Consider the following 14,443-nt stretch of genomic DNA (forward strand, 5'->3'; position numbering starts at 1 on the left):
TAAGTCCTTAGAAAAGGAAATAGAAGCCATTAGGTCTTTAAGCACAAAATCCGTTGCACCTTCCAAGCCCAAATTATTAGAAAGTAAAGTCTGGCCCGAAGTCAGCTGCTGTCCAAAACATTCCAACGAAAGCCCAGATTCTCTATATGAATGGCCTAGAGCCGGATTAGGCTCAAAGCTGCTAGGCGCCCGACTGCTATCATTATGTGTATGGCCTAATGCCGAACCAGGCCCAACGCTACCAAACGCCTAGTCTACAGCCCGCGGTGAAGCGTAAGCCCCCACTCCTAACTTCTGACCTGTGCTACTATATTTAATAAGCATGGATGTTAGACGTAGCCCAAAGTTACCCATGTGGCCCCGTAGGCCTTCACTCAAATTATCCGCAGCCACCTGTCCAGACCCAAGCTCCGTTTCTTTTCCTTTTAATTTTTTAAGGAAGTCCCCTTTTGAAAACCTAACTGTTCCTAGTTCCTTAGATGGCTCCCTTAAATTAGGAAAAATGGACTCAGAATCCATGAAAGATAAAGCTTCAAATCTGGTACTTTCCAAATTTCCTTCCGTGATTTTTGATTTTTGCCCACGAATCTTGTCTTGTTTGCGCTTTAACTTGCGTTCAACCACCATCCATGGGCCAAAGGGATCACCCACCGTCGGTAGAGCATCACCAGTCTTCGCCGGAGCAGATTATTATTCAGAGAGTCCTTGTGATTTCTTTCTCCGTCATGACTGTTAGTACCTGTCAAAGAAGAAGGGCATAAATTTGTAGGGTGTCCATATTTACCACACGAGAAGCATACCTCAGGTAAAGCTTCGAATTCCACACGCTACAGTCGTCCATTAACAAGAACTTGGGAAGTGAGGGGTTTTCCTAAATCAACAAAGACAGCCATTCTGGCAAATTATCCTCTTTCGCGGTTGTTGGTTTTGATGTCAAGTTTCACAACTCTTCCGACCAAGCTACCAATCTCCTCTAAGATCTTCTTTTGATACAGGAATCTCGGTAAGCCTGAGAATCAGATCCAAGCAAGCACACTGCAGGGAAAGGGTCTTGATAGGTCAAAATCCACTGTCCATGATTGAACAGTGAGATAGTGTCCAAACACTATCCAAGGGCCTTGGGTTAGTGCCGCGTCATAATCACCCGTACACTGAAATCGAACGAGGTAGTATCCGTTTGCAACATCCATTAGACGAAAAGGTTGTGCAGGCTTCCAGAAGCTAGTTATACGATTAAGCAGAGCCCCATAACCTATGTTGATCCCAAGCAACTTGACCACCACAGTAAGTTCTATTGCTTTGATCAAAATTTTGTTGATGCGTTCCAAGAAGTCAATGGTAGGTATACCGTTGAGATTAGATCTACGAATATCACCATTGACAAACTCTAAATCCAAATTAGCGTCCCCATCAAAAGTGTTTGAGGTCGCCCCAAGTAAGAGTTTGTCCTTCCATGAAACTCCGTTCGTCGGAGACGAGTCAACCATCATATTAGTCACAGAGTCATCACTTCCATCTTTGAAACGGACCTTTTTGGTAGTACAATCAGCGAAAGAGTCATCCCCTACGCTAGTCCGGACATCAGACAGAGATTCAACGTCATTCATCCTATTTTTTTAAATTATATAATTTTTGTGACTATATTAAACTCTGTATATTAATTTTTCAATAACAACAATGAATATTGGTAAGATTCTATACTGACACAAATGTATATTTGATCATAAAAAAATTATATTTAGATTTGATTTTAAAATTATTTTTAAATTTTAATGGATAAATCTCGAAATTACACATGAAATTTAGTTTAATATGTAACGTTATAGTGAACTTTTGATTTTCTGTATTTTTATACATGAAATTTTGATTTAATTCAATTTTCACAAACTACTAACACAATGATCAATATAATATCATTTTAAATTTACGTATTTCATACACAAATAATTAAATTTGTCCAAGATCAATGCAATTGTTTCTTTAAATGTGTAAAACTGAATTAAAATTAAACTTTCACGCATACGTTTGAACCATGATTAAAATTTCATGTGTATAATTGTACTAAATCAAAATCAAGTATCAAATTGCACATTTAATTAAAGTTTATGTGTACCTTTGATATTCATCCCGATTTAATTAGATCAAAGTGTCTGGTTAAAATTCAATACATTAGTTTTATTTCGGGTACACTACACTTGGGGTTGCTAAACTATTAGTAAGTTTGCGCTTTTATCACTCAACTTAAAAAAGTTACAAAATGGTCATTGAACTATTCAAAAGTTTTCATTTAAGTCACTAAATTATTCAAAGCTTTTATTTAAGTTAATGGGTTATTAATTTTTTTTTAAAGTCTAGCTAGTGAGCTTTAAGCGACAATTTGACAACTGATACAATGAATCAATACCCCTCGACGAGTAGAACAAACTTTAGATTCAAGTCAATTTGATTGTCAGTGTCAAAAATCAAAGAAGAAAGTTGTTTGGATTTTTATTTGCATATTCATGACGTGCAAAATTGTTTCATAAAAAAAAAAGAATTGTAGAAGAGAAAGGCTTTCTATTCTATGGTGTGAACGAAGAAGGTCATATAGCTAAGGGTGTAGCTAGGCGGGCCCCTTAAAATGGAAAAATTTTCTTTTAAACCCTTTAAAATTTATAAAATTTTAAATTAGTAATAGTAATATTACATTTTAGCCCTAAAAATGATAAAAAAAATTGATTTAATCTTTTAAAAATTTAAAGATATAAGTTATTAAAACGGTAAAATTACATTTTTACTATTATAAAAATATATAACTTAATTCTACCTACCCCAAAATTTTTTTTTAACTTCGCCCATGCATACAATAAGTTTAACAATCTAGTGACTTAAATAAAAAATTCTAAATAATTAAATAATTATTTTGTAATCTTTTAAAGTTGATTAACTAAAACGTAAACCTTTTAATAGTTTAATGATCTTGGATAAAATTTATCCTTCTATTTTTTTATTGCTAATTTATGTAACAATAATTTATTAATTATAAAAAGAACATACCTATAAGAAAACAAACATGAACCTATCTTTAAATTTCAAAACTAAAAACAAGCACAAAACGAAGTCGTATCAATCGCCAAATGTTGGAGAGAGAATCGATTTTAGAATGATAGCAGACACTAAAACAACCTCTAAATTGGCTGCCGTCAAAGGTTTCAAATCTCAACTTTATTGTTTTGTGTTAATTTCACAAAATATCCTTAAATTATTATTTTTATTTTAAATTAATCTTTAAATTTTAAAATATTTTAATTACATCTTTTAATCATTGATATTATATTAATAAAATTTTTTATTACTAAAATTATTAATTTAATCATTAAACGAAACATTAAATTTTATTTAATATAATTTAAAATAAAAATAAATCCAGTGTTAGTAATATTTTTATATTTTCTTAAAAACTTTTAAATCGATTTTGAAATTCTTATTTTGAATAATTTAAGTAAATGTGCTTCGGCTTGGAACCCACTTTACCCCACTTCTGTAAACCTTCCCCCGAGAAATTCCTCTCAAAGTCTCTTACTTTTTTTACTTTTTGCATGGCAAGATCAATAGTCAATTCAAATAAATATTACTAATTTTTTCTAAAGTTTCAAACTTTGATCGCTTTTGCTTCTCAAAAAGCTGCAAATGAGTACACACTTTAAACCCACACTCTTCTTTCTTCCCAACTAATGGCCTTTTCGATCTCCGTTCTATTTCCCTCTCACCATACAACGCTGTTTCCCACTTCTCTATCGGAATGGGTTACTTCTCTTCTTGCAATGCTGAGTCCGCCATTGCTGTCTGCGATCCTTACAACTGTGGTTTTCATCACAGAAAGAAACCCCACAAAACCAAAAACAATGGCGAAATCAGGGAGTTTGCTTACGCTGATCTCGTTTCCGCTACCAGTGGTTTCTCTTCCGGCAACTTCCTCGGTAAAGGCAGTCACGGATCTGTCTACAGAGCTGCTCTCGATAGTGGCAAGTTAATCGCCGCCGTTAAAAAAACGAAGATGAACTGTAACATTCCGGCGGACAACGAGATTGAGATTCTCTCCCGAGTTTATCATCCTCGTCTCGTCAATCTCATTGGCTACAGCTCCGATACTCTTTGTGAGGATCAATTAATCGTCGTGGAATATATGCCGAACGGTTCTTTATACGATCTTTTACATTCTGCTTCTTATAAATCGCCAGGTTGGCACATGCGCGTTCGGTTCGCTTTACAGGTTGCGGAAGCGGTTCGGGCTTTACATTCGAGTAACCCGCCGGTGATCCACAGGGATATCAAATCCTCCAATGTTTTGATCGATCAAAACTGGAACGCCAGGTTGGGTGATTTCGGGCTTGCTTTGAGAGGACACGTGGAGGATGTACGGTTCAAGTGCACGCCACCAGCGGGGACGTTAGGGTACCTCGATCCGGCTTATTTGGAGCCGGCTGACGTCAGCAGTAAAAGTGACGTATTCAGCTACGGCATTTTGTTACTAGAGATTATTAGCGGAAGACGTGCCATTGACATGAATCATAGTCCGTCGTCCGTCGTTGACTGGGCGGTTCCGCTGATCGAGGCCGGAGTTTTCGCCGCGATTTGTGACGTCCGCGTCGGTTCTCTGACGGATAAGGAGGTGGTGAGGAGTTTGACGGCGTTGGCTGCTAGGTGCGTGAGGTCCGATGCGGGGGAACGCCCCGGGATAGTCGAGGTGGTAGAGTGTTTGACGGCGGTGAGGAAGAGAGTTCATGCGAGACCTGTTTGGAGTAATCGATGGCGGTGCATGAAAGGCGTGGATAAGTCATTGGTGAGGAACAGCCGGGAAGTATCGAGTGTGACGAGTGTAGTCGATCACGACATTGAAGCTACCAGTGATCGGATGGCGAGAACCAAATTGATCACGGAGGCATCAGCGGCGTCGGTGGTGGTAGACACGGGCCCCGATGAGATCGGGTTGGACGATGATCACATGGCGTTGGTAAGAGGAAACCGTGGAGTAGAGACGAAAACGCCATTAATGAAGCTGAGAAAGTCGAGGTCCATGGGATTTCTGCAAAGTCCGAGACCAATGAACCAAAACAGCAAAAATTACGTATCTGGAATCGTGAAACGAAGGAATTTGAGTGAATTCGATATGTCAAAATTGGGTATTGGATTTGATGATGAGAAATCCGAAGGAAAAACATGGAAAAGGCATTAGTTTTGGCTCAGATTAACGTTTGAAAAACAGAAATATGGATGTGCTGCTGTTTGATTTCATAGAAAATAAGGAAAGTACAAAAAGGTATGTTTTAGGTTATTGCTCCTTTTGATTATTTTTATTATAAGAACTACATTTGTTCATTCATATGGAGGTTTTGCAGGCGCTGCTATGGCTATTTTTTCATGCTTCACGGCTTGAAACTGAAATTGCAAACTTTGAATAATATAATCTTAATTATGGTTAACGAGATAAAGTTTTTGCAATCAATTTTGATAAGGATTAATATGCAGTTTATACCTCAACTTCAAGTAGTACCTAAAAACTAACCCCATTAATTTATGCTATGCTTACATGAAATGTAATAGCTTCTCAAATTTTAAAAAATTTAAAAACTTTAAAAATAAATTAATTAATAAAAAAACATAAATTTTTATCTCAATTCGTTCTTTATATGGCAAAAAGTACATTTTGTTTACGTTTCTTTCTAAATTTTAAAATTTAAGCTAAAATCTCGTAATCCAATGATAAAAACATTATTTTGTAGGCATAAGAGCTTCAATTCAATTCTAAGTAACTCTATTTCTCTTTTCTGATTATCAAAAATAAATTAAAATTTATATACCACATGACATATTGAAAAACTACCACATATCATTATTAAATTGACTATAAATACCACATCAATATAAGCTATCAGTCTTAATACAAAAGTATCAACCTAAGCCACGAAATAAAAATTAAAAGCAATAAGCAATTACGTATTTTTGGACTAAAATATTAACCGAAAAATTTGATAGCAAAATAACGACCATCACATCACTTAAAAAAATTCTGAAAAAAATGATAAGTTTGTTGTCATAACTTCTACTAATTGATGTAACTCTGCCAAGTATTCCAAAAAACATGACAATGCAGTGACTGACCTTCTGTCTCCTTGAATCTGTTTGATGGTGTGTGGCTACTATCAATAAAAACGATCCCTCCCTCATAGACTGTTATTAATGTTTTGTGGACGTAGTGTTCTGTTTTTTACTTGCTTTTGGTTCTCTTGTATGACAATGTTTTTTTCTTAAGATATAGGCTCGGGTGGCCCATGGCCACACCGTATCTATTGCATGATATAATGTTTTCATATGACGACAACATCCTTAAAGGCCCCCTTAAATGCATTAAAAAAACAGAAACGCATAATATGATGTTTGATATGACGTCATCATCATGAAAACCTTATAGAAAAACATAATACAAGTAACATAGACGGAGACCAACAAGAAGTTAAAATTTGTAGATAAAAACTGTAGCTAGGCTTTAAATTATAAGTAAAACAATAGGTAAGAACACAAATAAATTTGAAGTAAATTTACTACTCTTGTGTTTTCAGGATCTTTTTTTCCCTCATTCATGATTCAATCTCTATGTAAGAGATCCTGAACCAATCCATTCACTAGCATCTTTCAAACCCGAGCTAAACTTTGATCCTTTTCGGTATTTAAGAGTCAAGGATGTAAAATTTTTATAGTAAAATGTCATGCACACCCCCCCGCCCCTCAATGCCACAGAAAATACATACTTGCAAGTTAGAAGGTTTGTGAAAACCACAGGCTAACTTGACAGTGAAGAAGCTGAAAATATGAACTCAGGGGGCCAACCGAACAATTTTCCAAACTCGTTTTCCGTCAGTCTCTTGAGGGGAATATTCCAACCTGCCAAATAGCACACACATTATTATCAACTGGACCAACTTTCATCTGAAAGTTAACCATACAATAGTTTGAAATGAGAGGTAGATCATAATAGGCTTCTGTTTTTCCTAGTGGCATTTTTTGAGAGATGTGAGTTTTGTACGCTACATTACTTAAACTCTGGTGCAAGGATTGGATATGCGTCCATAGGTATATTCAATTTTTTATAAGTTTTTCTAGTATTTCGAGGGACCTTTTGAGGATCATATTCCCAACATACCCATGTCTGGATATGGATTGAATAGGGGTGTTGGAAAAGGAAAATGAAGTGTCGGAACAACATAAGTTGTGATTGGGTTGGGTCGGGGGTTGAATTGCAGGGAGCAGATGGTGAGAGAGACGGCACAGAAGGGTAAGAAGAGCTTTGAGTGACTTGGACTTGCTTGATTCACTGTTTAATGCAAATTAAACATAGAAAGCATTGTCAGCCGACCTAATCATCAGCTCAGAACAGAAATAACATTTATCTGAACAAGGATCCAAATCCAATGGTTCGATTATTAATCAGATTCTATTTCAATCCAATATAGAAAGGTTTTGAACTTAGGATAGAATTTGGATAAAATCCTCTTTATATTCATTATAGCAAAAGACAATGGAAGTAAAAAACCTGTCATGTAAACGGGATGGCTGTCCTTGCCAAAACTCGAAACGTTCTGGTTTAAGTCTATATCCTCCCCAGTATTTAGGCTTTGGAATTAAACTCCTGCATAAAGAAAAACGTAAGGATTAATTTTTCTTGATTTTTAACCATCTGAATCTCAAGATTTTTCATATTGCTGATCATTTGAGATGATGAACACCTTTGATCGAGATTCTATATCATGATTGAACATAGACGTAAATGGAACAAGATTGTTATCGAAGATAGAAGTAAATAGAAGAAGCACTTATCAAATCAAGCCAATAAATCCATGCCAAGCACAAATGCTTATAGAAGAATATTGGCACAAAATCAAATTATTATGATCAAACATTAAAAACCTGAAAACTTACTCCTTGGAGTATTTTTCTTCTAGTTCTTTGTATTGCTGGTGCAGTACATGGCGTCCAGGAACTACCGTACTCTGAAGCAAGAAAATAAATACATTAATTTTTTATCAAACTGATCATTTTTACTTCCAATGGAAATTAATTTTTGAAAAAATGCCATGGACATATATTCCATGTTTCCACCACATTCTAACTGAATCTTAAATAACAGACCTGCTTGCTTACGATTGCTCCGAGTTGACTGCCTCGAGGACGACTGTGAAAGTATTGCTCTGATTCCTCATCAGAAACTTTCTCAACAGATCCTTCCACTCTTACCTGGAAATTACAGTTCATTATAGCCCATGGATCTTCATCATGGAAACATATCAACATGCTATAAATTTGCAACATTTAATCAGATTTTGTTTCACGCTGCAGTAAACTTTCAATTAATATAGGGAATTCAAAGTTCAAAAAATCAAGTTATAAGTCTACAGATCCAAAACAACTTTCCACATAAAACTGGAACATTTCAATTCATTGAACCCTCTGGAGCATACATAACTACAAGTAGCAACCACCATATATCAGCAGGATTTCAGATAGTTCAACACTGTTCACTCTGTTAGTTATGTCTTTTGGTTAACATGCATAACTACAAGTAGCAACCACCATGGATCAGCAGGATTTCAGATAGTTCAACAACTTTTCGCTTTCGCACCCTTGGGAAGGCATCCATGCATGACTGGAAAACTGGCATTATCTAACTCACCATCATTGGACTTCTCTCTTTCTCTCTCTCAATTTCTCACTCATACATACACACAGAGACACAGAGGAAAGTCTCATTCATAAGCATTGAACTGTTTTATCTAAAGCCACCATCTACCATATTTATGCTGAAGCATGGTGGTTGCTGCTTGTAGTTATGCATGTTAACTGAAAAGCATCCATGCATGAGTGAAAAAATGGCATCATCTAACTCACCATCACTGGACTTCTCTCCTTCTCTCTCTCACTCATATATACAGAGACACAGAGGAAAGCCTCATTCAAAAGTATCGAACCATTTTATCTAAAGTCACCATCTACCATATTATTTTGATGATTATGTCTGCTCCAGATCACTTCCAACAGCCTAAAGAACTTGGTCACTTAGCTAGCTCAAGCCAGAAAAGCAGTTATTCCAACCCTTCAATCCAACTTTACACTTGTCAATTGTTCCTATTTTACTACAACAGGGATGTGAATGTCAGACATGGATGTGTACTTGGAGGGTCTTTGATGGTCATACCTTTACATACCTATGTCCGCCCATGCATCAGACATGGATGTTGGATACTTCAAAAGAAAATGAAGAATCAAAGTAACATAGAATTGTTCTACTTCTTGAAAATTGCAGCTGGTAGCAAACAGGGATAAAACACCCAATATTTATAACAGAAAAAGTTCCAGTATTCAAAATAAAGCAAAACATATATAAAGGAGTTCAACAGTTGGCATGAACCACACTGAATCCTAATGTCCGTTACCTTAGAAGGAACCTTAAACATTTGGGATGTTTCCCATCAAACAAAACAAGCTTAGAAAGGGAAATGATAAAGAATTGGGACTAGAATTGGTAATCTTAAATCAATAATTTGAGTCTTTAACATGCAGATGTTAGTCATATGTTCGAATATGAACCATGCTTTTGAGAAGAATCATCCTATAATTTTCACGTCAACTATAGTTGATTTACTTTGACATTTTTCAGAATGGACAAGCAAAAGCCAGAATCCAATGTACTACCTGTCGATTAAGCCCATCCCAGTAGAAAAGAAGTGCCGCATGAGGATTTTCTGATAATTGACGTGCCTTCTGACTTTCATAATTGGTGAACCTGCATAAAGTAAAAAACGTAAAAAATATAACGAATAATATGTAACAAGATTTCACGACAGTAACAAAGGAACACTAACCAGACGAAACCATCCTTGTCAACCCCTTTTAGCAATACCATTCTCGATGAGCTGCAGCAGATGGTAAGATAGTAAAGAAAGATGCAGAAAAGGTCAATCAATAAGCATTAAAATGTAAGCACTGAAATAACGCAATTAAAGTCTAAACTAAGCTGCTAACAGTCATCATCACCGTATCTATTTCATTAAGAACTTATAGAAGTGAAGATATATGAATTACTTTCAAGATGAAACTTGACAAGGCAGTCATTGGTTTAAACCAAATGTATAATGGCAGAGGTCGATGAAGAGTACTAAAAGTCTAGCACCTATAAATTTGCATGAACTAACTTTGGGCACAAAAAATTTCAAACAAAATGTAGATGGAAGAAGCAACAACCATTCACAACCTAAAGGCTACTCATTCACAGTTTTATCAGAAATAAAAATATATTAAAAGAATTTTACTAAAATTATGAAAACATCAGGTATAAGATCAACCAAGTGCATATTTTATATAAACAAACTCCTCCACACTTGCTTTCAACATAATTTTATAATGTTAAATGCATAAAATTTTCATTATTAAAACATGACAAACATTTTCTTACTGCATAGTGTCATGACTATTCATTCTAAACAGTTCACTTAGTTAGGGTGGCGAATCTTCATTACTGAAGTAATTTTTTGTGATTTTAAAAACTTTAGTCAATTTATCCATAAGTGCAAAATTTACTTTCTTAGTTCAGTTTTTCCACAATTTGGGCAGTTTAAAATGTGTGATTCTTCCAGAAGAGACGCTGCATGGAATTCACATTAGCATTTAAAATACACGTATGGCTAATAACAATCAAATTTCTACCGAGTATTTTATAATTACCTCAAATAACAAGCATGAATATCATATTTAGTAGAAGGAAAAGCAAAGTTCTTCAAAAAGTTTAGCCACAATTTAAATAGTTCCCAAATTTTGTTAAGGATCGCATTGGGAGCAGGTGCCCGCAATGCTCTTTTTTTGGATCCATGCCTGAAGCGGAAATGAGAGTGCTTCCATTAGATAAGAGAGAGAATCTTATGAACATGTGCTTATTTCTTCATAATATTTACCCTTAGGATAGCAGGATGAATCCAAATTGACACGTTTTATGGATTAAAAAAATCAAGGTTCAAAAAAAGAGAAAAGAAGTATGAATGAAGCAGAAAGATTGAGCAAACCAAAGAAGCATACGGTTTTCCATCTTTTCCAGTGGTTGACAATGCCATAGCATTTGGTTCCTTTAAGTTGGCAGCCATCGCATCATCAAACCATTTGCGGAACTGCAAGACAGTTTACATTTAGAAAGAAATAAATACCATAAATTATTGTGAGAAAATACAAATGAAAACAAAAGGTTTTTCAAATAAAGTCAAATGAAGGAGCAGCACGTTTGTCTTGCATCCGTACCTGATCCAAAGGATCAGCCTCCACCTGCTCCTCAAGGAACTCTGGAGATATATAATTCTCTCTAAGGGCTGATATGTCAATTTGTGGAGGCTTTCCAATTCGAACACACATAGACATGCCTGGATATTGGGGAAGTTGAAGCTTATACTTTTCAGCTATAGCTGGCGGGACAAATCTACCACCTAGAAAGTGGTGAGGCCCGGAAAATTTCTTTGCACACAGTTTTGGAGCAGTCAAAGAAACCTTTCAAATTAGAAAATTTTAGTAGTTAGATATTTAATCTAAAGGGGTGCATAAGTGTTAAACAGAAAAAATGTTTCTAAAGAATCTAAGGCAGCAAAAAAGACATACCAGCATGTCAGGTTTAATTCCATCACCACCAACATCACCCTCTTCAACATGCCATCCAGATGGAATATCTACAGACACAATAACAGGGGACTTTCGTTGCGCTTGTTCATAATAATGTAAGTTAATAAGTTTCTTAATCAGATCATCAAAAGGTGGCCTTGGTGCACCTGTAAGGTTAGAAATGAATTTAGAGGCAGAATTCCGTAGTTCACAAAATTATCAAAAATAGAACTAGGATCATGAAAGATACATTAACCAAAAATGAGTGAACAAAAAGTAACCAAGAGGCAATATATGATTTAATGACATAATCTGATGGAACCGGTGAAAATAAGCGACAAAACCAGAGCAGAGATTGTATAGCTTTGCTTATTTATTAAATAAAATTGAGATATGTACATATTGATTTTGCATTAAAAAAAGTATGAAATTTCTGGTAGCAATGATACAAAATAAGATCTTAATGAAATTTCTGGTAGCAGTGATACAAAATAAGATCTTAAACTATAAGACATATTAATGGGGATGAATAAGATAATCATATCAGCATGACATCAAAATATTTTTGTTGCATCACAAAGAACATACATAAACGTGAAGTTGAAAGAAATATATTAGTAAAAATAGTACGGGTATTAACTATTAAGTATTTACCATGAAATGAAAAGCCGAACATAGCATCCACTAGAATGTCAAAGTCCTTTGACAAGTCCATAGGTAACTCATCAACTGAAAGGAAAGGGATTGACAGAGATTCCAGCTATGGTACCAACAGATTGAATAACAACTCAGATAAACCATATTGTTTATTGTTCAATGTTCAATAACATTACAATTACAGCTCTAGCTAGTATAATACCTGAGTGACAAGACCAGAATAAAGGGGTTTCTGAGTTCGCTTAGGATAACACACAAATGGCTTATACCCAAAGTGATACAAATGACGAGCAGCAACCAGACCATCACCTCCATTGTTTCCCGGACCACAAATAGCAAGAATACAGTTATACTCACTCGGTTTATAAACCTGTAACAACAAAAGCTCCTTTTGCAGTTGCAAACTGAAAAAAAGAAGGTATAATCTTATATAACCTCAGAGCATAATTGTCAACTGAACTATAAATACTTGTCTAGTACATCCTAGGAGAAGCCAATTCAATATGTCGTGTAGGAAACTTGTTATAGCAAACTTAGATAAACTTAAAAACATATGAAATTCGTAACAAGAAAAACTCCTTTTGTTGTTCCGCCCTGAAATAAGGTATAATCTTACAAAACCTGGAGCATAATTGTCAACTGAACAATATATTTGAGTATTTGACATTCTAGGAGAAACCAATTCAATGTTGTGCCGGAAACATGCTCAGAAAACTCAGATAAACTTAAAAACATGGGAATTTTGCATGAATTCAATTAGTAGATAGAAACCAACAAAATTCAGCAAAACGAAATGAAAACTGGTAATAGTCATATTATTACCTCAGCAATCGATGTGGCAACGCTTAAACCAGCCAATTCCTGATAATTCACATAAACTCAAACCACTGAAGCTTTAAAACAAAACCCCAAAAGAAAGAAATAGAAAAATAAAAGAATGTAAATTTAAGAATTTAAAAAACGGAACTTAACTAACCATGAGCTGATCAACACTAAAACCAAGAGGGCCCATGAGAGTTTCATCAACCTCAGCAGCCTCTCGTTGGGTTAGGTAGGAAATAGAACCCTGATTTTGAACGGAAGAAGCCATTAATCCTCCCACCTCACCGGGCTTCGAACAAAACACTCGGATAGCAGGGCTGGGAATTGGAGCCAGAAAACCCTGTAAAATCAAAACAAAACTTGGGTTTTAAACTGGAGGAAGAAGGAGACGTAAAGAGAGAAAGTTAGAGAAAATGACGAGGTTTAACCCAAGAGAAGCGATTCGATGGTTTGGGTTTGTAAATGGAAGGAGAGCTTCTATAATAATAAGCGGGAGAGACCGGTGCTTGGCTGAGAAGCGAGCATATCATTTTTCTGCTTTTGCCCAACACTCCCCTCATTCTTGTTTATTTTTCCAATTTTTTTTAATATTGTCTGCTTTTTATTTACGAGTTTGATCAATAATAACAATAATAAACCAAATATAAGTTTATAATTTGAGTTTTTTTTAATATATTATGCAAAATCGAGATGTTTGGATAAATTACTCTCTGAATTTGGGTTGATTTAAATCAGTTAAATTCCTATCATATTTGTTCTTATTTGTTTTTGATATAATTTCTACAATTAGGAGAATAATATTTTGCAATACAGTGATAACAATGTCGATATCAATTGAGTCTTAACTCGATTAATAATTTAATTAATTATTAATTTTTCTTAACAATATTACTTAGTATTATTGAGGCAATGTAGATGGACAACGCTTTTAGCTTGCCTACCTATAGGGATAAAGTTTTAAGTTCTAATTATATTTATTTTTTTTTACACAATACTTAAAATTATTCATAACTTATCCACATCCCATAAATAAGAGATAATCATACATATATATTATCTACGATAGCATATTTTGTTTTTTACAAAAGCACAAAATGGTACATACTATCACTTGAAATACTTATAGATTAAATATATAATATTTTTAAATATTTTACTTTGGTATTTTTATTAAAAATTTAGACACATGTATGTTTATAATTCTATATTATCTTTATAAATAATTAAAGGTAGTTTTTTTTACTTATGTTATAATTTAATTGTTTGGTATTAAGTTAACTAACATAAAATTATT

At 34.8% G+C, this 14,443-nt stretch overlaps 2 protein-coding genes across 2 annotated transcripts; one reads left to right on the forward strand and one right to left on the reverse strand.

The window, feature by feature from the left end:
- The first annotated feature begins 3,513 nt into the window (after positions 1 to 3,513).
- Positions 3,514 to 5,487, forward strand: LOC107957527 (serine/threonine-protein kinase-like protein At1g28390). Its single transcript, XM_016893060.2, has one exon. The coding sequence runs from the start codon at positions 3,782 to 3,784 to the stop codon at positions 5,213 to 5,215; it is 1,434 nt and encodes a 477-aa protein (XP_016748549.2). The 5' UTR covers positions 3,514 to 3,781; the 3' UTR covers positions 5,216 to 5,487.
- A 1,012-nt stretch (positions 5,488 to 6,499) lies between these two features.
- On the reverse strand, positions 6,500 to 13,766 carry LOC107957526 (pyridoxine/pyridoxamine 5'-phosphate oxidase 1, chloroplastic). The gene is made up of 14 exons (XM_016893059.2): positions 13,578 to 13,766; positions 13,304 to 13,489; positions 13,150 to 13,188; positions 12,530 to 12,697; positions 12,325 to 12,430; positions 11,671 to 11,837; positions 11,320 to 11,562; positions 11,104 to 11,192; positions 9,897 to 9,947; positions 9,727 to 9,817; positions 8,167 to 8,271; positions 7,957 to 8,027; positions 7,571 to 7,666; positions 6,500 to 6,921 (listed from the first exon to the last, which is right to left on the reverse strand). Exons 1-14 carry the CDS (start codon positions 13,707 to 13,709, stop codon positions 6,855 to 6,857), a joined length of 1,611 nt encoding a protein of 536 aa, XP_016748548.1. The 5' UTR covers positions 13,710 to 13,766; the 3' UTR covers positions 6,500 to 6,854.
- Between the last annotated feature and the right edge of the window lie 677 nt (positions 13,767 to 14,443).

Source organism: Gossypium hirsutum, chromosome A05, assembly GCF_007990345.1.
Source record: "Gossypium hirsutum isolate 1008001.06 chromosome A05, Gossypium_hirsutum_v2.1, whole genome shotgun sequence".
NCBI lineage: Eukaryota > Viridiplantae > Streptophyta > Magnoliopsida > Malvales > Malvaceae > Gossypium > Gossypium hirsutum.

Coding starts and splice junctions, on each gene's coding strand:
- LOC107957527 (XM_016893060.2), top strand. CDS start 3,782: ATGGGTTACTTCTCTTCTTGCAATGCTGAGTCCGCCATTGCTGTCTGC.
- LOC107957526 (XM_016893059.2), bottom strand. CDS start 13,709: ATGAGGGGAGTGTTGGGCAAAAGCAGAAAAATGATATGCTCGCTTCTC. Junction 12,431..12,529: donor ATTCTGGTCTTGTCACTCAG/GTATTATACTAG, acceptor TTGGTACCATAG/CTGGAATCTCTGTCAATCCC. Junction 8,028..8,166: donor GAGCAATCGTAAGCAAGCAG/GTCTGTTATTTA, acceptor TTCTTGCTTCAG/AGTACGGTAGTTCCTGGACG.